Source organism: Canis lupus, chromosome 13 (genome assembly GCF_048164855.1).
Source record: "Canis lupus baileyi chromosome 13, mCanLup2.hap1, whole genome shotgun sequence".
NCBI classification, from domain to species: domain Eukaryota; kingdom Metazoa; phylum Chordata; class Mammalia; order Carnivora; family Canidae; genus Canis; species Canis lupus.
In genome coordinates this window covers 18,924,216-18,948,654 of record NC_132850.1, presented here as the reverse complement: position 1 = coordinate 18,948,654, position 24,439 = coordinate 18,924,216, and the positions used below count along the sequence as shown (strand labels likewise).

The following is a 24,439-nucleotide window of genomic DNA, read 5'->3' as shown; positions in this document are numbered from 1 at the left end:
TAGAAGTAAATGCTACATTTATTTTGCGTATCTTTTTTTGAAAAGATTTTTAAGATTTTATTTATTTATTCATGAGAGAGAGACACAGAGAGAGGCAGAGACACAGGCAGAGGGAGAAGCAGGCTCCGTGCAGGGAGCCCGACGTGGGACTCGATTCTGGGTCCCCAGGGTCACGTCCTGGGCTGAAGGCAGCGCTAAACGGCTGAGCCACCAGGGCTGCCCCTATCTTTTTTCTTATAAAAACTTTTGCCTAGTGACCTTGAGTGTAAATTGATTTCCATTTTTCTCCTTGATCTACATCAGTTTGAATCTCTTCTCCCATCTGTAGATTGTCTTGTAGTTTTGTTAACTGTATCCTTTGCTGTGCAAAAGCTTCTTACCTTGATGAAGTCCCAATAGTTCATTTTTGCTTTTGTTTCTCTTGCCTTCATGGATGTGTCTTGCAAGAAGTTGCTGTGGCCGAGTTCATAAAGGGAGTTCCCTGTGTTCTCCTCCAGGATTTTGATGATTCTTGTCTCACATTTAGATCTTTCATCCATTTTGAGTTTGTCTTTGTGTCTGATGTAAGAGAGTGGTCTAGTTTCATTCTTCTGCATGTGAATGTCCAATGTTCCCAGCACTATTTATTGAAGAGACTGTCCTTTCTCCAGTGGATACTCTTTCCTGCTTTGTCGAATATTAGTTGACCATGAGTTGAGGGTCCACTTCTGGATTCTCTATGCTGTTCCATTGAGATTTGTTCCAACTCTCTGGAGAAAGTCCATGGTATTTTGATAGGGATCGCATTGAACGTGTAAATTGCCCTGGGTAGCATAGATATTTTCACAATATTAATTCTTCCAATCCATGAGCATGCAATGTTTTTCCGTCTCTTTGTGTCTTCCTCAATTTCTTTCAGAAGTGTTCTGTGGTTTTTAGGGTATAGATCCTTTACCTCTTTGGTTAGGTTTAGTCCAGGTATCTTATGCTTTTGGGCGCAATTGTAAATGGGATTGACTCCTTAATTTCTCTTTCTTCAGTCTCATTGTTAGTGTATAGAAATGCCACTGACTTCTGGACATTGATTTTGTATCCTGCATCAGTTTGAATATAATATAATGTTATTCTAACGGGCAGAGGTGTGACAGAAATAAACTAGTGGGTGGAATGTGGTAATAGATGGTTGTAGATATCTCATAATCCTTATAATTCTCAAGCTTTATTGTTAATTTAATGCTATGGTTCAAAATTAAAAAGGGACCAAAGTGTTATCACCAAGTCTCCTACGCCACCTAATTCCCCTCCCCAGTAACAGCATTAACAGTTTCTTATGTATCCTTTCTGAGATATTTTATGTAAGTATAAGCAAATACATGCATTTCACCCTCCTCTCTTCTTTACATACTCTAGCAGGTATTTTTTCCCAGTTAAGATTTCCAAATTGGGGGAAAAAAAAAGATTTCCAAATAAGTAAATAAAGAACATCCACACTTTTTTTTTTTTCTTTTTTTTCATCCACACTTTTTAAAAAAAATATTTATTTATTTATTTGAGAGAGAGAGAGAGTGAGTAAGTATGAGCAGAGTGGGGAGAGGCAGAGGGGGAGAAAAGCAGATTCTCCACTGATGCAGGCTCCATCCCAGGACCCTGGGATCGTGACCCGAGGCTCAAGGCAGATGTTCAACGGACCGAGCCACCTGGGCACCGCCATCCACATTCCTTATAATGGTTATACAGCAATCTAATGTATGTGCATACCATGATTTATTTAACCTTTATTGTCAACATTTAGGTAGTTTACAGTCTTGTTGTTTGCCCCAAAATGAGTGTGCATGTCAGTTGTCACATGTGACAGTTCAGGTGGGTTTTGATATATTGTTTATCAGGACTCTAAATGTGCAGTTCTTCCCTTTACATATATTTATTTTGTACACAATGATGACTAGAAACCAACCAGCACCATAAATATCTTGACTGAGCAATAAAGGATTTTCTATAAAAAGCAAAACCGTGTTTATGGCTTTTATGTGAATATACCTTAGCCCACTTCAGTTTAGGTAAGGGATGGTTTATTTTGCTGTGAGCATGTATCTAATGTTGAGAAAGAATGGCAGCAAGAACCAGAGAAACCACATGGTTGTGTTCACCAAGGGCAGAAGGGGCATGTTCCAGGGGTTACATAGCAAACTGTGTTGGATAGCTTCCCGAAATTATGGTGTTGAGGGGGTAAACTTGTATTTTAGCATTAAGTTAGGGAAAATGGTAATTTTTTTGGGATGTAAACATGCAAAACGAGCTTTTGGGAATCCCACTAAAGGTATAAATATATATCTTTTTCTTTTAGGTCTTAGTCTTTTTTTTTTTTTTAATTTATTTATTTATGATAGTCACAGAGAGAGAGAGAGAGGCAGAGACACAGGCAGAGGGAGAAGCAGGCTCCATGCACCAGGAGCCCAACGTGGGATTCAATCCCAGGTCTCCAGGATCGCGCCCTGGGCCAAAGGCAGGCACTAAACCGCTGCGCCACCCAGGGATCCCTAGGTCTTAGTCTTAAAAGACTAAAATCATGTCTTGTGAAACAACCAGTTTTCCAATTAGAAGTATCTCAGATTTGGAAGGGCCTTATGAGGGGTATGAATGACTTTCCTGGCTTCAAGATTATTTTGAAAAGTGAAATTGTTTGGCGGAGTATCTGGGTTCCTACTCTATTAGCTGGTTGAGCTTGGACACAATAATAAAAACAGCACATTAAACATTTAACTTACTAACTACATGCAAGCTACTGTGCAAAGTATTTTATGTTTATTTTACCTCATTTAATCTTCCCAACAGTCCTAAGGTAGGTGGTATTTGTTTTCATTTTAGAGAAGGGGAATCAGAAGCTTAGAGAAGTTGCAAATATGCCGGGGAGTCAAAGATTCAAATCCAGTTTTGTCTTGACTTCAAAATTCATTATCTGGGGCGCTTGGGGGGCTCAACAGTTGAGCGTCTGCCTTCGGCCCAGGGTGTGACCCCAGGGTCCCAGGATTGGTCCTGCATCGGGCTCCCTGCATGGAGCCTGCTTCTCCCTCTGCCTGTGTCTCTGCCTCTCTGTGTGTCTCTCGTGAATAAATAAAATCTTGAAAAAAAAATTCATGATCTTAACCACTAGGGTGCCTGCCATTTAGTCTTCAAACCTTGCTTGCTGACCTATAAAATGGAGATGACATAGTATTTGCAAAAATGAGGTAAATATAGAAAGTGCTTTATAAGTTCTGAGATGGACCAAGTATTATGAAATAGGTAAAATATCAAGTTAACCGAGTAGCGGTGTTATTGCTTCTTCTATCCTCATTTCAAGTTATTCTTTCCCGCTGTTTTGACCTGAAGCGGTCAGATACTGTGTTTTCCTTTGTTACACGAGCAGTGGGACTGGGGCTGCGTGAAATTCTGTTCTCTTGGCATGAATGAGCTGCATGGTTCTGCATTTCTGGGGAGTTTCTGAGCTCCCCACTTTTATTTTCTAAATGCTGTGAGTGGATTCCTCCTGCACTGAGAACAGTATCTAACATAGTTGACCATGCGCCGCACCGGAAGCAAAACTTGGAATCTGTTCTGATAGCAGCGCCTTATAGGGCCATCCCTAAAAGAAAACTCCGCCAAGTGATGATTCAGCATTTATTTCCTATACGAAGTTCTGTATTGTTTTCCTTTTGCTTCAGGTTGAGGATAGAGTCCACAGAGGAAGGCAGGCCTGGGTCCTCAGAGGCCTGTGTGCCAGCCCCGAAGAGGCACATGGAAGCATCCGCAACATTACCGTAGACTCCCCGCCAACCAAGTGGGCTTGGATTCGGACATTCTCAGTGGGGATGGTCAGAGGCTGATGGGACCATAAAGCAAGTATTTGAGCTTTGACTACGATAGGCCTTAGTGTTCTCTGTGTCTCTGTGTCTCTTAGTGTTATTTGTGTCTTTTCTAGCGAAAAAAGATAGGTTCTTTGAGTTACTGGTGTATCGCATAATGCTAGACACAGCAAGGGCACGGAGTCATCGGCGTGGAACCGAGTAAAACTGAGCAGTAGTAGTAATCTTAGGAACGTCAGATGATGGGTATTATCCATTTGTCGTTTGTGTAGACCTTCGCATATGTAAAATGTACATTTTGGCCATGAGCATTAGCACTTAGTAGCATTTACCTCTCATAGGGAACAAAAGGAGTGGGTCATTGATAGTTCTTGGGGTATTTACAGAATATTTACTTGAGCTCCCTAAATGCTCAGTACATATGAAGTGGCTTTCATGTGGCTGAAGCACAGCTAGAACCTGCAGGGAGCAGCACATTGTGGGAGAGGTGTCGTAGGCTTCACTTCAGGATTTAGGTCTTACGCTTCAGCTCACGTGCCAAGGATGCAGAGACCAGAGCTTTTGCAACCGAGGTTGTTTGTGAGGTGGTTCGAATTGAGACGTTGCACCTTTAGATACAGAATTGTTCTCCTGTGAGGAGATCATGGAGTTTCGAGGTAGACATTGTTAAAACTGCAGGAACCTGGCACTTCAGGCCTTACTTCCTGTCTATGTTCCCTTATTAATTAATTGAATAGGCGCTCGTCCGAAAACCACTTACGAAACGAAAGCATTATTCAACTATAGGATGGGAGTTCAACTAACACTTTGATTATGTGTCTCAAGTACTTAAAACACCTCACTCTTTCTGACCTGAGCTGGCACAGCGTTCTCATGATCTGCCAAAACAAACCGTCTTCTGTAGCTCCGCCTCTTATTTTGCATAGGAAGTGGCATGGAGAAGTAAAAATTGGGGAGTTTTGACAGAACTGGATTTCTGTCCTAGCTCTTAATAGCTAGGTGGCCTTGGGAAATTTATTTAACTTCTCTGAGCCTCAAGTTTCCCTGGAAATATGAGACTATAAAGTTTGAGTGAAATGATTTCTATAGTTCTTGACAGATTGTAGGAATTTTTAAGAATGGTAGCTACTACTTCCTTTCTGTCAGCTTACTTTAGTTGTATTCCTCCTTTTTTTTTTTTCTTAAAGATTTTATTGACTTATTCATGAGAGACACACAGAGAGAGGCAGAGACACAGGCAGAGGGAGGAGCAGGCTCCACACAGGGAGCCCGACTCCGGACTCGATCCCGGGACCCGGGGGTCACGCCCTGAGCAGGAGGCAGACGCTCAACCGCTGAGCCACCCGCGCGCCCCTATACTGATCCTTTAAGGCACTGCTGTCCAACAGAACTTTCTGTGATGACGGAAATGTTCTCTAGTTGTATTGTTCAATTTGGTGCCTATTAGCCACACTGTGGCTGTTGGAGCAATGACAATGTGACTGGTGTGACTGAGGAATTTAATTTTTAATTTAATTTTAATGGCTGAATGTAGTGTTATCTATTGGACAGTGCAGTTGTTTTTTTTTTTTTTTTCACTTGTGATGAGAGCTTTTAAGATCTCTTAGCAACTTGCAACTATACTATACAGTATTATTTTAAGTGTCATTTTAAAGCTCATTCAAGACCTGTACCTTTTTTCTTCATGAAGACTTCTGTGCCCAATGATTCTTATTCTATCACTTATTTGGTACTTCCCATGGACAGTAATTTTCTTTTTTTTCTTCTTTTTTTTTTTTTTTTGGACAGTAATTTTCATGAATCTTGTCTTTCTAGCTCCATCGTATCTGCTATTATGGATTTTTAAATTTTCACACTGCTGTATCACACTGCTGTAACACAAACATGATAAAAATATAGTTGTAGGCTCGCGCGCCCCCCCGCGCGCCGGAGGCGGGGGCTCCGCGCGGCTTCACGGGGCGAGGAGGAAGCCGGGGCGCGCTCGGCTCCTGCCATCCTGGGGTCGTGGGGCCGGCCCCGGGTCTTGCATGCGGGGCGGGGCGGGGCGGGGCGGGGCGGGGCGGCGTGAGCTGGAGGCGAAGATGGAAGGCTTAACGCTGAGCGATGCGGAGCAGAAATACTACTGGGATCTCTTCTCCTACTGCGACATTGAGAGCACCAAGAAGGTGGCGGCCAACGGGCGGGTGCTGGAGCTATTCCGGCCGCGCATGCCCAACGACGTGATCCTCCAGATTATGGAGCTTTGTGGTGCAACGAGGCTTGGTTACTTTGGAAGAAGTCAGTTCTATATTGCTTTGAAACTTGTAGCTGTTGCCCAGTCTGGTTTCCCTTTAGGAGTGGAAAGTATAAATACAGTAAAGGACCTTCCTCTGCCAAGATTTGTTGCTTCAAAGAATGAACAGGAATCTCGCCATGCAACCTCATATTCTTCAGATTCTGAAAATCAAGGCCCTTACTCTGGTGTAATTCCACCACCACCTGGCAGGGGGCAAGTGAAAAAGGGATCTGTAAACCATGATACTGTCCAGCCTCGTACATCTGCAGATCAGCAGGAACCTGCATCTCCAGTAGTTTCACCCCAGCAGTCCCCACCAACTTCTCCACACACATGGAGGAAGCACAGCCGTCACCCCAGTGGGGGAAATAGCGAGAGGCCTCTTGCAGGACCTGGACCATTTTGGTCTCCCTTTGGTGAAGCACAATCAGGTTCTTCTGCTGGTGATGCAGTGTGGTCAGGGCATTCTTCACCTCCACCGCAAGAAACTTGGGTCAGTTTTGCAGATACTCCACCAACCAGTACTCTTTTAACCATGCATCCTGCTTCTGTCCAGGACCAGACAACAGTACGGACTGTAGCATCATCTACCGCTGCCAATGAAGTTTGTAGGCAATCCAGTAGTTATGATGATCCCTGGAAAATAACAGATGAACAAAGGCAGTATTATGTAAATCAATTAAAAACCATTCAGCCTGATCTAAACGGATTTATTCCAGGATCTGCAGCTAAAGAGTTTTTTACAAAATCAAAACTTCCTATTCTTGAACTTTCTCATATTTGGGAACTTTCAGACTTTGATAAAGATGGAGCATTGACACTGGATGAGTTTTGTGCTGCTTTTCATCTGGTAGTTGCTAGGAAGAATGGCTGTGACTTACCAGAAAAACTCCTTGAAAGCCTAATGCCCAAATTGATTTGGAGGACTCAGCAGATGTTGGAGATCAGCCAGGTGAGGTAGGTTATTCAGGCTCTCCTGCAGAAGCACCTCCAAGCAAGTTACCATCAATGCCATCACTAAACCAGACTTGGCCTGAGTTGAATCAGAGCAGTGAGCAGTGGGAGACATTTAGTGAACGCTCTTCAAGCTCACAAACTCTGACCCCATTTGATTCTAACATTGCACCAACTGATCCTGATACTGCTATTGTTCATCCAGTTCCCATTCGTATGACTCCAAGCAAAATCCACATGCAGGAAATGGAACTGAAAAGAACTGGCAGTGATCATACTAATCCCACTAGCCCATTACTGGTGAAAACATCCGACCTGTCGGAGGAAAGTAAGATAAATTCATCAGTGAAATTTGCTTCTGGAAATACTGTAGCAGATGGGTACAGTAGTTCAGATTCTTTTACTTCGGACCCAGAACAGATTGGAAACAACGTAACTCATCAAAGGTCTCATTCAGGAACATCTCCTGATAACACTGCACCACCACCTCCTCCTCCAAGACCACAGCCTTCTCATTCTAGATCATCATCTTTAGATATGAATCGGACCTTTGCAGTCACCACAGGACAACAACAGGCTGGAGTTGTTGCCCATCCTCCTGCAGTGCCTCCAAGACCACAGCCCTCACAGGCTCCTGGTCCCGTTGTGCATCGCCCAGTGGATGCTGATGGCCTGATAACTCACATTAGTACCTCACCTCAGCAGATGCCAGAACAACCAAATTTTGCAGATTTCAGCCAATTTGAAGTATTTGCTGCATCAAATGTAAATGAAGAACAAGATGATGAAGCTGAGAAACATCCAGAGGTCTTGCCGGTTGAAAAAGCTTCAGATCCTGCAAGTTCTCTTCGAGTTGCCAAAACAGATAGTAAAATTGAAGAAAAGACAGCTGCTAGTGTTCCCGCCAATGTGAGCAAAGGCACAACACCTCTCGCTCCACCACCTAAACCTGTTCGAAGAAGATTAAAATCAGAAGATGAATTAAGGTCAGAAGTTGACGAACAGGGATCCCTGGGTGGCGCAGTGGTTTGGCGCCTGCCTTTGGCCCAGGGCGCAATCCTGGAGACCCGGGATCGAATCCCACATCGGGCTCCCGGTGCATGAGCCTGCTTCTCCCTCTGCCTGTGTCTCTGCCTCTCTCTCTGTCTGTGTGACTATCATAAGTAATTAAAAAAAAAAAAAAAGTTGACGAACATACGCAAAAGACAGGTGTCTTAGCTGCTGTGCTTGCTTCACAGCCTTCTATTCCTAGGTCTGTTGGGAAAGATAAGAAAGCAATTCTGGCATCAATTAGACGCAATAAGGAAACCAACACAGTTTTGGCCAGATTGAACAGTGAATTGCAGCAACAATTAAAGGATGTTCTTGAGGAGAGAATTTCTCTGGAAGTTCAATGGAACAGCTTCGACCATTCTCTCACCTATAAGCCAATTGCCGTTAACTGTGAACATACCTATTTTTAAGCAGTTTTGGGTTCAAGCCAATTTGGAGACCCAAACATTCAGCTCACTGCTTAATTCAACGTTAAATTTTATGAGTCTGTTTTGCCCTATATGTTCACCTGTATTTAAGTATCTTTTATTTTTTAATTTCAACAATAAAAGGGTCAGGATGACTTTTCCTGGAGGAAAAAAATATAGTTGTAATAATAAAAATAATAGAAATAATAATAAAAAATATATAGTTGTAATAATTTTAGTAAGTTTTAAATTACAATTAAATGTAATAAAAGAAAAAAATTAAAAAAATGTAATACAAGAAACTTCCTAGTTAGCAATTTGGTGAATGGGGAATAGTCTGAAGGTTGCCTGCAGTGATGAACAGCCTGTAGATGACTCTCAAGTGTTGAAGATGAAATCACGCTTTTTCTTGTATCGCCATCTTGTGGCCAGCTTGGGCTCCAAATGATGCCAATTCAATTGGCTCCAAATGATGCCAATTCAATTTTGCTGTCAGAGGAAGGTTTTCTTTAGTTTATTGTAATAAATTTTTACCAAGAGTAAAGGTTAAATACAATTAGCATTGGCTGAAATGAAATTAATACGTGCTTTGAAAAAAAAAGTATTTTATTTTTTTTAAAGATTTTATTTACTTATTCATGAGAGACCGAGAGAGAGAGAGAGGCAGAGAGAGAAGCAGGCTCCAAGCAGGGAGCCCGATGTGGTTCTCAATCCCAGGTCTCCAGGGTCTCCAGGATCAAGCCCTGGGCCAGGGCCAAAGGCAAGCGCTAAACCGCTGAGCCACCCAGGGATTTCCCCCCCTGGGAATTTTAAAGTAGGCTCCACACCCAACGTGGGGCTTGAACTTGTAACCTCGAGATAGAGTTGCATGTGCTACTGACTGGGCAAGTCAGGGCCCTAGATTACCTTTTTATTTATCTTATGAATTTATGGCTCCTTCCTTTTTTTTTTTTTAAGAGGATTCTGTGGGTACAGGGTTTTCTGTAGTTACCAACCCTGTGCACTTGGTGAGGTTCGCAGCATCCCGTGCCATTTGTGCCCTGTGTCTCTGAATTTGCTCCCACAGCTGCTGAGCTCTAGCTGCAGCCAGCACGCGGCTCCTTCCTCTTCCACACCTATTCTCTTCCTGTGAGACTACTAACTTTGTAATCTTTCAGAGTTTAGTTGGACTTACTGCACAGTTTTACCCAAACTTTTAAATTTATAGGAAAAGCTGAGCTTGTGTAAGAAGTCCTGCTCTAATGTAATATTGAGCTTGGGCATTTTATGACAATCTCCAAATAGATGGGTCACTTTATAGTATTGACTGTAGGTTCATATAAAGAATGAAGTTTTCCTTGAGGTTAATTTTCTTTGAGGCTATAGGGTTATGACTTGGGAGTAGATTAGTGTGCCTTCGGGTCATGTGATAATGACCTTTATTTATTTATTTACTTACTTTTCATTTTCCATAGATGATACATCTGGAAAGAAGATGCTCCGGTAGTTAGTTGGTAGATGGCGTAGTTCAACTAATTCCCAGATGGAAGTTGATTCATCTGTTACCAGAAGTAAGTGCAAAAGAAAATTATTTTTACTTCATTTGGATTTCTAGTCACCTGCTGTTTCAGGGCTCAGTGTTCTTAGTGGTTGGAATTTGATAGTTTGAAAAAGCCTTAGTTCTCACCCCACCCCTTGGTTATCTTGGTTGAGATGAGGAGCCAGTGGTGGTTTGCCCTTCATCGGTCACTCGCAGTTTGCCATGATGAAATGCATGGTGAGTCCGTGTTTCAGCCGATCACCCTGGTCAAACACATGCTCTGAGCAGACTAAGGCTAGGGCAAACACCGGAGTTGAATTCTGCTTCTTGGGATTCTTACTGGGATTTAGCCCTCAGGCTCAGGTAGTTCTTAAATCTTTGAATTTTGGATCCGATACTACAGCACTCTGTTGTGCTGTGATCTTTTGTGCTATCTTCTTGAGATGGATAGAACCAGGGTCAAGAATCCTCCATCTAAACATCCAAACACCACAGAAAAAGCACTGATGACTGGTATAATCCTATCAATCACTTTATTTGGCAGTTTTAAACTTACCACTATTTTATTAATCTATCTGTAAGATCAAGAGAATCCCAGAGTTGGTTGAATCAATTTTGTCAAGATCATAGAAATGTGACGATACAGGTTTATTTTTCTTGAAATGGAAGGGTATTCATGATACATTAAGTTAAAAACTAGTTATAGTGCAGTATGTGTAATCCTTTTTATGCTTAAACATTTTCATAAACTTACATTTATTTCAGAAATTATCTGAAAGGATATACTCAAATACCAGGGGTTCTTGTCTCTAGAATTGGATTCTAAGGGGGGCCTTGTTAATCTGTATTTTCTGATTTTATTATATTTATGTATTGTATAATGAGCCTACACAGAACCGGCTTCTATTCTTTACCCGTGCCTGCATATTTCAGCAGAGAATGGGGTACATATGAGGGAGAAACACAGGAAATGCAAATAATTCAAAGTAACAGCAGCACTTGAAATAGTTTTGGCTATCTCTTTTGCAGAAATGAAGTTTCAGGAGACCAAAACTAGAGCTAAGTCTCACTTCTCTCCCAGCCTGGAATTCTTGGGTGCTACAAGTCCTGGATATACAATAGATGATGACAACATTTTTCTTTTATGGTAAGGCCTATGTTGAAATTGAGAAGCTTTGAATACATATGAATCTTTGAAAATTCAGCCTTGTGTCTTCATGGCCAGTTGCTAAGTTGCTACAAATTTTATTTTTTAAAAAAGTCAACTAAAGATGCTGAAAGCTGGCATATGATAATAGTTACACATGGATTCTGGAGTCAGACTGGGTTCAAACCCATCCTTTGTCACTTAATCTCTATGTAACCTTGGCACATTTCCTGACACATCAGTGTCCTTATAACTTAGAAGATGAGAATAAAGTAATGTTGTCAAAAGAATAGTACTTGACTTTGAAAATTACATAATAAATGGTAAGTGGGTGGGCTTAGAACATTGTTTAAGCATATGGTAATTGCTCGATAGATGTTAGCTGTTTTATCCTCAAAGTCCATGTGCAGTGTCTGCTTACGTGCGTCTTTCCGCCAACTGGCCTATAGCTTCTCTTTATCTCCAGCACACAAAGCCTAATTTAGTTCTATAATTAGGCAAAGTATGGTAGTAAGGACTATAGTGTGTATCTCTATATAACTGTATAACTGTTATAATAACATTTGTAGTTGATTGATCTTGTTTTGGCACCAATTTATTTATCACCTTATTCTTCACTTTGTCTATTTAGCTGGATCTTCTAGTTCTTTTTTTTTTTTTTTTTTAAAGATTTTATTTATTCATTCATGAGAGACACAGAGAGAGAGGCAGAGGCACAGGCAGAGGGAGGAGAAGCAGGCTCAAGGCAGGGAGCCTGATGGGGGAATCGATTCTGGGACTCCAGGATTACGCCCTGGGCCAAAGGCAGGTGCTAAAGGGCTGAGCCACCCAGGGATCCCATGGTTCTTCTGGTTCTTAATGGACTTCTTAAGAATTTAGATGTAGTGATTCCTATTAAGAGTGACTTGAATACAATGGAATATTACTCAGCCATTAGAAATGACAAATACCCACCATTTGCTTTGATGTGGATGGACCTGGAGGGTATTATGCTGAGTGAAATAAGTCAGTCGGAGAAGGACAAACATTATATGGTCTCATTCATTTGGGGAATATAAAAAATAGTGAAAGGGAATAAAGGGGAAAGGAGAAAAAATAAGTGGGAAATATCAGGTAGGGAGACAGAAGATGAGAGACTCCTAACTCTGGGAAATGAACTAGGGGTGGTAGAAAGGGAGGTGGGCGGGGGGTGAGGGTGACTGGCTCATGGGCACTGAGGTGGGCACTTGACGGGATGAGCACTGGGTATTACTCTATATGTTGACAAATTGAACACCAATAAAAAATAAATTTATAAAAAAAAGAAAAGAGAAATAAAATCATGAATGAAAGAGATGACCAAAAGAAAAAAAAAAGTGACTTGATTGCTTTATCTTTAAAAATGTTTCTCAAAGCATTTTTAAAAATGGTTGGAGATAAATGTTGATGGCTGTTCCTCTTACTGCTTGGAGCCTTACATAGTGGGATTTTAGTCCATCATATATCAAAGCTGACTTGTCTTCACTCAGGGCACCATGGGGGATGGGTTGGCCATCCGTGAGTGTCTTCTGATATTTGCAGAGTCAAACAATTACAAAGCAGGTGGTGATTCTGGATTAAGAATGTACCTGTAACTGAAAAATAAAACTGATATGAAAATATGAGGATATTGTTCTTAGAAAACCCTTCGACTACAATAAATATTTGAATAGCACCTACCTGGGCCTATGATAGAAGGAGGTCTAGTAAACGGATTCTGAGAGTTACTGAAACATTATACTCTGAAGTCATTAAATTTTAAGTGGTTTAATCAGTTTTCTACTGATGAGTTTCTAGTGATCAGTTTTCTACTGAGTGGCTGTTTACACATTTCAGGTTAATATTAAAAATGTCTTTTTCTTTACAACATGAAGGTACATGATTCTTCAAATTAAAGATAGAATCTGACTTCTCTCACCAGAAATGGTTTATAGAATCAACTTGCAAAAATGTAAGAGGCAGCAAAGAAAAGACCAAGATATATATATATTTTTATCATTCTTACATTCTTTGCTAAATTATTAACTCCATGAAAACAAGAAAGCTTCCTTATGTGTTAAGCCAGAAGAGATACTCAAAATACTAAAAAATATGTGAAGTGAATTGAAACTTGCATTATATTTTTTTTTTCAAGTCTCTGGAAAGTGGTAACCATTTTAATGGCATTTAGCAAGACATTTTTTTTTACATGTAATAATTAGAACTTAGATTTTGAGTCTGATGGATATTGATGGATATAACATTTAACTATCTGGATACCAGTGTCTACTTAAAACTCTTAATACTTGGGGTGATTGGACAGCTCAGTTGGTAAAGCATGCATCTCTTGATCTCAGGGTTGTGAGTTCAAGCCCCCTATTGAGTGTAGAGATTACTTAAAAATAAAATCTTAAAAAAAGCCCTAAATTCTTTAATACCAGATTATGATGCTTGATCCATTAAGAGTCAATGAAGAATAGCCACCAGAACAACCTGGGTATGGGAAGAATAATTATATAAAAGCTTGCTGATATTTAATAGGAAATCTTTTATTATAAACATTTTATAGCTCTTTTGGACATTTGTCATTGATTTGAGTTTTACATACCACTCAGGTATGGTTAAAAAGTTATTATTTCTGCCTTATATTTATAAATTTATTTTCAGTTGTTTTGGCTAAATTATACTTCAGAGACTTTTTTGCTCTACATAGTATATTTATATCCCTGAGGTGGGATCCCTGAGTGGCTCAGCGGTTTAGCACCTGCCTTTGGCCCGGCGCGATCCTGGAGTCCCGGGATTGAGTCCCGCGTCGGGCTCCCTGCATGGAGCCTGCTTCTCCCTCTGCCTGTGTCTCTGCCTCTCTCTCTCTATCTCCCTGTGTCTCTCATGAATAAATAAATAAACAAATCTTATATACCTGAGGTTATATTTTACATGCAAAAGATATAAAATACAACTTCAAATATTGGAAGTCTAGTACATATCTCTGTATTTTGCGTCTGCCTGTCTGTCTGTCTGCCTGTCGCCGAAACACAACGTGTCAGCTTTATCTCTGTATTTTGAAATGTGATTTAATACTCGTGCTTATACTAGAATTATACAAATGGTATGTCACTATAATAACTTGTTAGAATTTGAAATCTATTTTATTAGATTAAAATTCTTCTATTAAAATGAATATAAGCACCAAATTAATTTTAGAGTATATCATGCTAACATTCTTAAGTTTCAGTGATAATAGGGGAAATTACTAAATTACTATCTTGAAATTCTTAGAGAAGTGTGGCCTATAAATACTCAATATAACTGTTAGGTACTTAGAATATCTACACGAGATCAGTATCAAACTTTATGGTAAAAAAATCATTTTTGGAAAGTGAAAATAACCTGTAGTTAAATGGTATAAGTGATATGTAAGCACAAATTGTACAGTCAAAATTTATTCAGACCCTATGTTAGGAAGAGTAAATCTCTAAATGAAATGCAAAACTTTAAACCTATAGAAAACAAAGAATATAACGACATTGGAGTAGACATAAGTACAAAAAGGAAAGATTGATAAAATTGTGTACATTAAAATTCAGACTTATGTTTGCCTGCCATGTGGCCAACAAAGGACTCCGTTTAAATCCAGAAAATGATCAAAGGGTATGAATGAGTAATTCACAGATGTGGATCCCTGAGTAATTCACCTAAAAAGATGCTTAATCTCACTAATAATCAAAGAGTTGCACATTAAAACAACATTCAGATACCATTTCACTGCCATCATAAGGGCAAGAATGAAAATAAAATGAAACCAAAAAATGACACTGGTATATGTTGCTGAGTCTGAAGCAACGTACTCCGGTGGCAGTGAAATTTATTTGATGCTGCTTTACACAAACCCAGTCTCTGGGTACTACATTTTATAGGAATTCTCACCATGTGCACTCAAGGAGACATGTACGAAGGTTTATCACAGTGTTTTTAATCGTAAAAACCTGGAAGAAATGTTCATTAGAAAAGTGGATAAACTGGTATATTTGTAGTATTTGGCTGTTAAAATGAATTGTGCAAGGTATGTGTATTTACTTGGCTACATCTCAAAAATGGAGTTAATGAAGTGATAGGTGCTGTGTGATAAGGTTTAGTAGTTTTAGGGAAATGCAAAAGAATATTGATGTATACATATGCACTAAAAATATAAAAGAATGATAAATACCAGTATCTGGCTTGTTTACCTCTGGAGAGGTAGGAGGAAAATGTGGAGGCTTCAGCTGTATTTGTAATGTGTTACTCCATTAAAAAAATGTCAAATGTAGGGGGATCCCTGGGTGGCTCAGCAGTTTAGTGCCTGCCTTTGGCCCAGGGCGCAATCCTGGAGTCCTGGGATTGAGTCCCACGTCGGGCTCCCGGCATGGAGCCTGCTTCTCCCTCCTCCTGTGTCTCTGCCTCTCTCTCTCTCTGTGTCTATCATGAATAAATAAATAAATAAATCTGGGATCCCTGGGTGGCGCAGCGGTTTGGCGCCTGCCTTTGGCCCAGGGCGCGATCCTGGTAGACCCGGGATCAAATCCCACGTCGGGCTCCCGGTGCATGGAGCCTGCTTCTCCCTCTGCCTGTGTCTCTGCCTCTCTCTCTCTGTGTGACTATCATAAATAAATAAAAAAAATTAAAAAAAAAATCTTAAAAAAAATAAAAAAATGTCAAATATGAGAAAGGTTTCTGTTCATTAAAGCTGAGTGATGGCCAATATTTTAAAAAGCTCTTTTTGGTAGATGGGTCTCTGTCTCAGCCTTGATTGATTTCAGTAATCTCATTCCCAGGAGCACTGGGAGTCAAGGGAGGGTTTGTCTATGCCATAATAAAAGAGGACACAATGCCACTAAGAAGCAGGTTAGTTCAGTTCCTGGTGTCCCAGGAATATTAAGATTTTATAGCACCTCGCCCCTTTTATTCTATCTGGCAAAACTCATTGGCAAAAACAAAAAGTATACATAAATAGATGTATATATGGAGATGTTAACATAGTCCTACGGTCCTACAGCCGAGTGGGTCAGGAATTTGGAACGGATTTAGTGCGGAAGTGCTGTGGGGAACACTAAGGTCTGGGGAATCAGGTCTTGATTCAGGAGCAGGAAGAGATGGTTTTCTAGTACAAACCAAAGTGAGATCACAAGGTTAGGTCCTGGCTGAATTGCTTTGTGTTTCCTAACTTTCAATGAGCTCGTGCCCTTTTGTTGTACTACGTCTGGCACTGTCACAATCAGAAACTGCACGAAGGCTCGGACGGCCAACGGCGCTGTTGCGGGTTCACACACGGAGCTTTACTTCTGTTGAGCCCAGTTGGGACCACAGTAAACTCCCCGGGAGGTTTTAAGGACTGTCTGCAAAGGCCAGGAGGACTCTAGCTACTAGGGAGCCTCTGCAAGCAGAAGAAAACTAGCAGGAAGCTGTTTACTTAGGACGGGTGTGTGTGAAGCATGGGTCAGCATTAGAGCTCAGGATGCAGGGGGGATGCGGGGCCCTGGTGTCAGGATTAGAGCTCAGGACTCAGGACGGGGGTCTGCGGGGCGGTGGTGCTCGTCGTGTGCTGCTCTGTTGGGCCATGTCCGTCTTTCACGGTGGGGTCGCCCGTGGCCGTGATGAAGCCCGCAGTAAGGCCTGTATTCCTGGGACCCCTCAAACCCTCGGCTCCTGATCAATATAGTTTCTCTACTGATCTGTTAGAACCTATATCGATTCTCACAGACTCCTATGGATTGCACAGGAAATCACGCAGTTTGCACAGAGAGCAGCAGGTAACAGCACGAGGGTAAGACGCGGGCAAACCTCTGAACGATTCTAAGTAGGTCCCGGGAGTGCGGGCAGGTGTCGGGCAGGTGTTGAGCAGGCCTCGGGCAGGTGTTGGGAGTGTGGGCAGGTGTGGGGCAGGCGTCGGGCGGGTGTCGGGCAGGTGTGGGGCAGGTGTCGGGCAGATGTGCAACATGTGGCGGGCAGGTGTGGGGAAGGAGTCAGGCAGGTGTGGGGCAGGCCTCGGGCAGATGTCAGGAGGCCTCGGGCGGGTGTCGGGCAGGCCTTGGGTAGGTGTGGGGCAGGCCTCGGCAGGTGTCCGGAGGCCTCGGGCGGGTGTCGGGCAGGTGTTGGGAGCACGGGCAGGTGTCGGGCAGGTGTCGGGCAGGTGTGCGGCAGGCCTCAGGCAGGTGTGGGGCAGGCGTCGGGAGCGCTGGCAGCTGTGGGGCAGGCGGACGCGGTCCTCCTCCGCCTCGCAGCGCCGCTGGGCACGTTCCGACACAGGTGAAGCAAGGAGCAGTTCCGTGTCCTGCGCAGGTGCTCACAGGTGTCCCTGGCGCGGGCGGCACAGCACCGCGGCGGAGCCCGGGTCTCCCCAGGGCGGCACCTCGCGTCTCCGCGCTTCTGCACCAGCCACTGACCAGCGCGCGCCGTCCCGGGACAAGCCCTGCGCCGCCCGGGCACCGACCTCCGCGCCGCACCGGCCCTGCCGACGGGGCCTCGGTGCCGGGAAGGAACAAGCTCGCGAGCGCAGCACCACGGCCTTCCCGCCGCGACCCCTCGACCGCGCAGCGGGACCCGCGCCTCAGCGCCGGAGATGCGCATGTGTGGGGCACGTGCGCCTGCGTGTGGGCCACAGCCCCACGGGCCCAGCATGCTGAGCGGCCGGAAGCCCGTGCCGGCGCCGGTGGAGGGGCGGGACTGCGCATGCGCGGCTGGCGGAGCAGAGGCGGGACGGCGAGGGCTCGGCGCCTAGGGCTGTGGACACGACGGCGTGTTCCCGCGCTTTTCCTGGGCCTCAGGTCAGACGCGCGGCTGGAATCGGCGGTGTCGGGGTGTTGCCGTAGGGGCCACGGGGAGGCGGAAGCCCGGGCTGGTCGGCGGGCGCGACGCCCCCGCCCTTCGCCTTCCCTCGCCTGCACGCGGCGCCGCTGGACGGGCCGCGCCTCCCTCCCGGCGCCCCTCCCGACCCCCTTCCCGGTCCTCCTCCCGGTCCGGCCGGGCCCGACCCTCCCGGCTGCCTGTGCCCCTTACCCCGCGGGGGGAACCGGGCCTGACACTCAGGCCGCGGGGCCGCCCAGCCGTGGAGACAACTCAGCCAGTCCCTGCGGGGTCAGGTGTCGGAGTGCCCTCGACCCTGTGACCTCGGCATCTTTTCTTTTTTCTCTTCTCTTTTTCTTTCTTTCATCAAAGTAACGTTCTTGACGGAATCCGTTGGTTAAGAGGTGTGTTTGGTGGGAGCATTTTCCTTGGCGTATAGTCGGGGCGTCGCAATTTTCTCATATAATGCATGATTTTGGTACATCCAGGATGTCGCTGTCCAGCCTGGGCCGGTAAAGCCAGGGAGTGGGGACGTTACATTGAAAAGTAACTTAAGGGTATTTATTTGTGTAAGAGTTTTAGTTCTAACAACTTTTTTTTTCCCCCCGGAAAGTATAATATTCAATAGTATTTATATTAATAGGTGAGTTATTTGGTGGTAAAAATGAATCAGCTTTTATATAAATGGTTATTTGCTTGGACTGGTTATTTTCCACTAAATGCTATCAGATCACTACTCTTTTTTAGGTAAGGCAACACAGGTAAACAATCTGAGGATATGAAAAACCTAAAAGTGCAACTTAAAAAACACTTTGCACTAAAGAATGGCTGAAAATTGGGGCGCCTGGGTGGCTCAGCGGCTGAGCATCTGCCTCCAGCCCAGGGCATGACCCCCGGGGTCCTGGGATCGAGTACCCCATCGGGCTCCCTGCGTGGAGCCTGCTTCTCCCTCTGCCTGTCTCTCTGTCTCTGTCTCTGTCTCTCCCTCCCTCTCTCTCCGTCATGAATTAATAAATAAAACCTTTTTAAAAAAAGAAAAAAGAATGGCTGAAATTGGTACCTGGACTTCTATCTGCCAAGTGTGAGAAGTGATAGTAAAATATTCTAGCAAACTACAGATGGGTGATAAATTTGGCTTTTTTGTTTAGGTGTTGAGGAATGGCAAAAGACACTAATTATTATTTGTATTTTGAAAATGTTCCTAAAGTTTATTTAACATATACATATTATTTTTGGCTTTAATAAGATTTGGACTACTTGTGTCTTTAATTTGTTTCTAAGGGACACCTGAGTGGCTCAGTGGTTTAGCGCCTGCCTTCGGCCCAGGTCATGACCCCGGGGTCCTGGGATCAAGTCCCCCGTCGGGCTCCCTGTAGGGAACTTGCTTCTCTCTGCCTCTCTATCTCTCTCTCTCTGTGTCTCTCATGAATAAATAAATAAATAAAATCTTAAAAAAAATTTGTCTCTAAAAATTTTTTTCATGGGCTTTCTAGAGGTTTACACAAAGGAGCACAGTTAATATGACTGAGTAAAATGTATATGATATATTGATTATAATAAATACAAACAACAAAGTACAATATTTTATAATAAAATGAAAACATGCTCTATTTCATTTTCACTGACATTTGATTCTTTTGACCTTCATATTTACCCCTTGTTAGGTTTCCTTTCAGCTTCGGGAGACTTTCTGCTATGTCTCTGTGTGAAGACATGCTGCTGTGTAACTACCGCAGGTGTCGACTCAAACTCTCTGGCTATGCCTGGGTCACTGCCTGCTCCCACATCTTCTGCGATCAGCACGGCAGTGGAGAGTTCAGTCGTTCCCCAGCTATCTGCCCTGCCTGCAACAGTACCCTTTCTGGAAAGCTGGACATTGTCCGCACGGAACTCAGTCCCTCAGAGGAGTACAAAGCCATGGTGCTGGCTGGACTCCGACCGGAGATCGTGTTGGACATCAGCTCCCGAGCACTGGCCTTCTGGACGTACCAGGTTAGTGCTCAGGACAGTTTCCAGACAGCAGGATTTGAGGCGTATGTGGAAGCTTCTAATGTTTGTTTTTTTATTCACTGTGTTTGTATTCATTTTTCATGAATATATAGAAAACTTTTTTATTTTTATTTTTATTTTTTTTTTCTCATAGAAAACTTTTTTAAAAATAATTTTGTTTTTTGAAATCTGAAAGAAAATAAAAAAATTGACCATAATGCCATTGGTCAAAGATCATTGTTGGTATTTTTGTTTGTGTATTACTGGACTTTTTTTGTGCATAAGTATGTATTACATATGTGAATATATATTTTATCCAAAAATATGGGTAATATCACTTAAAGCTGACGGTATATTATGCTTATTATGAATATTTTATTAAATATTTTTAAATTAGTTGTCCTATCATAATTTAAATAGTTGTATTGCATCATAATTTATTTTCAAGCTATAAAAGTGATGAGCTTTCTTATCATCAAATTCACATATTTAATTCTTGGCTAAGAATAAATTCCTGAAAGTGAATGAGTACATTTCAAAGTTGTAAAAATTATAGTATTTTGTGACACCGGGTGGCTCAGTCAGTTACGCATCCTATTCTTGACCGTAGCTGAGGTCATAATCTCAGGATCTCGAGATCAAACCCTGATTTGGGCTCCTCACTGAGTTGTGGAGTCTGCTTAAGATTCTCCCTCTGCCCCTCCCCTGTGTGCACTTCTCTCTCTCTCAAAAAAAATTAAAAAAAAAATTGTAGTATTAAAAAAATAAAAAAATAAAAAATTGTATTTTGTTTCTTTTTTTTTTTTTTTTTTTGGATATTTCATTTTTAAGTAATCTCTGTATCCAATGTGGGGCTTGAACTCATAACCCCAAGATCAAGAGTTGTGTGCTCTGAGCCAGCCAGGCACCCCCCAAAATTGCAGTATTTAATACTGCCCTCCACTTAGGCCATATCATTTTGTGTTCCCTTAGTTTATGAGGGTGCTTGATTCTCCATACTTTCTACTCACCAGTTAGATATGAATAAAGTAGGATCTCATTATTCTTTAAATATGCCTTTCTTGGATGACTTTTAGATGAAAACATTTTCTTGTATTTTTTTCATGTATTTTTTTTTTATGAATTGCCTGTTTCAATTTGCTTATTTTAGTTGCTGTAGTTTTTTTTCTTATTGTTGTTAAGAATTCTCTATATGTTTAACTCTGATTTTGCAAGAAATTTTCTCCTTTTTCACTTATCTTTTATTCTGATTTTTAATTTTTTTAAATTGTTGAGTTCTAAGAATTCTTTGTATGTTTTGGATAGCAGTCTTTTATCAGATATGTCTTTTATAAATATTTTCTCTCAGTCTATGTCTTGTCTTTTCATTCTCCTGACATTGTCTTTGCAGAGCACAAATTTTTAATTTTAATGAAGTCTAGCTTATCAGTTCTTTCTTTTGTACATTGTGCCTTCTGGTGTTGTATCTAAAAAGTTGCTATCAAACCCGAGATCATTTAGATTTTCTCCTGTGTTATAGGAATCTTAGAGTTTTGTGTTTACATTTAAGTCTATGATTTATTTTGAGTTAATTTTTGTGCAGGTTCTACAGTCTATGTTTAGATTCATTGTGACCTCCCTACTTTGCTGGCTGTTGCCCCAAGGCTGCTATCATTTACTTGCTTTGTCGACCGTTGCAGGGTGGCTACTTGCCTCTACAAAGCCAGTAAGAGAGAGAGTGCACTACTAAGGCAGACTTTATAGTCTTACGTAATGTACTCATGCAGCAGCATCCTGTCATTTTTCCTGTATTCTAGTCATAGTTTCTGTCCACATTCAAGGGGAGGATCTGTGTAAAGGAGGTAGGGATAAGTGGAGGCTCTTTTATAATCTGTTCTCCACACTCAGGATTACTGGAAATAGGAAATTATCTCTAAAAAACCTTAAGGGGATCCCTGGGTGGCGAAGCGGTTTGGCGCCTGCCTTTGGCCCAGGGCGCGATCCTGGAGACCCAGGATCGAATCCCACATCGGGCTCCCGGTGCATGGAGCCTGCTTCTCCCTCTGCCTGTGTCTCTGCCTCTCTCTCTCTCTCTGTGACTATCATAAATAAATAAAAAAAAAAAGAAAAAAAAAGAAATAAAAAACCTTAAGACTACATGTCAGTTGTTAAGGTTAGAGAGGTATACTTCCTTTGTTAGTATAATGGTAACAGTTTGAGAGTATTCCCCCAGAATTTTTTCCTATGCATTTAGTGACACTGTATTATTTTCCAGAATAGCCATCCTGCTGTACATCTAGATTGCTTCTTAACCTGGTTCTAAATGTTAAATTAATAACATCCCAGTGTGTAAGTCTTTCTTTTCCTTTTGCATTTAAAGGTTTATAATATGTAACTTTGTATTTATTACCTTTTTTTTTTCTCTTTTGAGACAGGTACATCAGGAGCGTCTCTATCAGGAATACAATTTCAGCAAGGCTGAGGGCCATCTGAAACAGATGGAGAAGATATATACTCAGCAAATACAGAGCAAGGATGTTGAATTGACCTCTATGAAGGGGGAGGTCACCTCCATGAAGAAAGTGCTAGAAGAATATAAGAAAAAGTTCAGTGACATCTCTGAGAAACTTATGGAGCGAAATCGTCAGTATCAAAAGCTCCAAGGCCTCTATGATAGCCTTAGGCTGCGAAACATCAGTATTGCTAACCAAGAAAGCACCCTTGAACCATCCATGATTGCACAATCTGGTGTTTTTGGCTTTCCATTAGGTAAGAAGGGGCATATAATATCCAATAACTGTCCTTTAAATCTTTCACGTTATGTTCTGTGTAGCTCCAGGAAGGCAGTGGAGACTCCAAAGGCCTACAGTGGTGGTAGGCTCCAGATTCTTTTTTGTTTGTTTGTTTAGATTTTTAAAAAATTTATTCATGAGAGAGAGAGAGAGACAGGCAGAGACACAGGCAGAGGGAGAAGCAGGCTCCCTGCAGGGAGCCTGATGTGAGACTCGATCCCAGGATCCCAGTATCATGATCCAAGCCAAAGGCAGATGTTCAGCTGCTGAGCCACTCAGGCGTCCCAGCTCCAGATTCTTTTTTTTTTTTTTTTAAAGATTTTATTTATTTATTCATGAGAGACACACACACACACACAGAGGCAGAGATACAGCCAGAGGGAGAGGCAGGCTCCATGCAGGGAGCCCAACATGGGACTTGATCCCAGGTCTCCAGGATCAGGCCCAGGGCTGAAGGCGGCACTAAACCACTGAGCCATCCGGGCTGCCCCCCCAGCTCCAGATTCTTCATCCATGTCCCAGCATGTACATCTTTGCTTTTGTCTATTTTATTGACTTGTGGTTAAATTGCATCTTTAATGTAAACAGAGAGTAAATCTCTCCAAAGTAAAAGTTTTCAAATTGGTGCTTTAAGTGAAAAGTTATTTCCTTGCAGTAATAATAATAATATTAGCTGCCATTTATTGAGTCCTTACTGTGCTAGCCACAGTTACAATTTTTTTCATGTTATTTTCAGAATTTTATGATGTAGTTATTGTTATTATCTTTATTTTACAGATGAGAAAACTGAGACACAGAAAGTTTAAGTAAATTGATCAAGGTCACAGAACTACCTTCGGAGCTCACACTCAACCCCATTTCCTTCCTCAAGAAGGCCATGTTCAGTTTCTTTCACATGGCAATACTGATTGCACAGTTCTTAAGTTGTTGGTTGGTTGGTTCACTTTTGTGTAATCATTCACCAAATGTTCATCAAACATACTTCATTTGGTAGGCGGCTAGACATAATCTTGGCAGTGAGAATATAAGGATTATCCAGATAGAATTCCTGCCTTCTGGAAGTGCCCATCTAGGAAGATACCACTTCTTTCCTGCTCACTAGGTGCTTTGGCGAATGCAGTGAGCTCATACACATCTCTTCCTGAGTTCTCCTCTTTATACTACTCTTGATACAACAGATTCCAATAGATTTTTGCTATGCTATTAATATAAATTATTTTTGCATATAAAAAAGTGAAGTTTCTTGTACTTGATTTTCCTAAAAATGCATTTTTTAAATTATAGGCTGAGGAAAAAGATTTGGTAGGGGAGGAGATGTCCTAGAAAAGGCAGGAAGTAATGAGATGAGGAGTATCAGATACAAGAACTGAAACAAAAACAGATTTTTGCTTAACTTTCAGTTAATCATAATTGTAATTTAGTCTTTCAATGTGTTATTGTATATTATCATTATAGGTATTTTTCCTTGTTACATGATTCACATTTATTTTTATTTCTTTCATATTCACTAGTTCTTTCTTGTTCCACTTTTTATGCACACTTACCTTTTTACTTTTACTTGTTGCTACATTCGTTGGCTTGAAGCAGGTATAGTCCACATTCTCCTTTAATTACACGTTCCCTTTAAAACTTGTAGAAGCCAGGGGATCCCTGGGTGGCGCAGCGGTTTGGCGCCTGCCTTTGGCCC

The 24,439-nt window shown here is 42.0% G+C and overlaps 2 protein-coding genes and 2 non-coding genes across 9 annotated transcripts in view; all 4 read left to right on the top strand.

Annotated features, from left to right (window-relative positions):
• The window catches only part of CCNB1IP1 (cyclin B1 interacting protein 1), a 32,696-nt gene that overhangs the window by 6,758 nt on the left and 1,499 nt on the right, over positions 1-24,439 (top strand). For 2 of the 6 annotated variants that reach the window (XM_072772662.1, XM_072772663.1), the window contains 5 exons: positions 3,681-3,854; positions 9,965-10,060; positions 11,059-11,176; positions 19,657-19,984; positions 22,396-22,729. In XM_072772662.1, the coding sequence (XP_072628763.1) occupies positions 10,033-10,060; positions 11,059-11,176; positions 19,657-19,984; positions 22,396-22,729 (808 nt within the window). In that variant the 5' untranslated portion in view covers positions 3,681-3,854; positions 9,965-10,032. Of the gene's footprint in view, positions 1-3,680; positions 3,855-9,964; positions 10,061-11,058; positions 11,177-17,871; positions 17,974-19,656; positions 19,985-22,395; positions 22,730-24,439 lie in introns of those variants that run through there. The other 4 variants (XM_072772664.1, XM_072772665.1, XM_072772666.1 and 1 more) reach the window with 3 other exon arrangements.
• LOC140602709 (ralBP1-associated Eps domain-containing protein 1-like) lies at positions 5,886-8,670 on the top strand. The gene is given in 4 exon segments (XM_072772661.1): positions 5,886-7,007; positions 7,010-8,065; positions 8,236-8,442; positions 8,445-8,670. Coding segments are annotated over 4 exon segments (2,400 nt in total). The 5' UTR covers positions 5,886-5,902; the 3' UTR covers positions 8,477-8,670.
• On the top strand, positions 10,244-10,320 carry LOC140603270 (small nucleolar RNA SNORD126). The gene has a single exon (XR_012006282.1). It is a non-coding gene; the product is annotated as a small nucleolar RNA SNORD126 (small nucleolar RNA).
• Positions 12,600-12,748, top strand: LOC140603269 (small nucleolar RNA SNORA79). Its single transcript, XR_012006281.1, has one exon. It is a non-coding gene; the product is annotated as a small nucleolar RNA SNORA79 (small nucleolar RNA).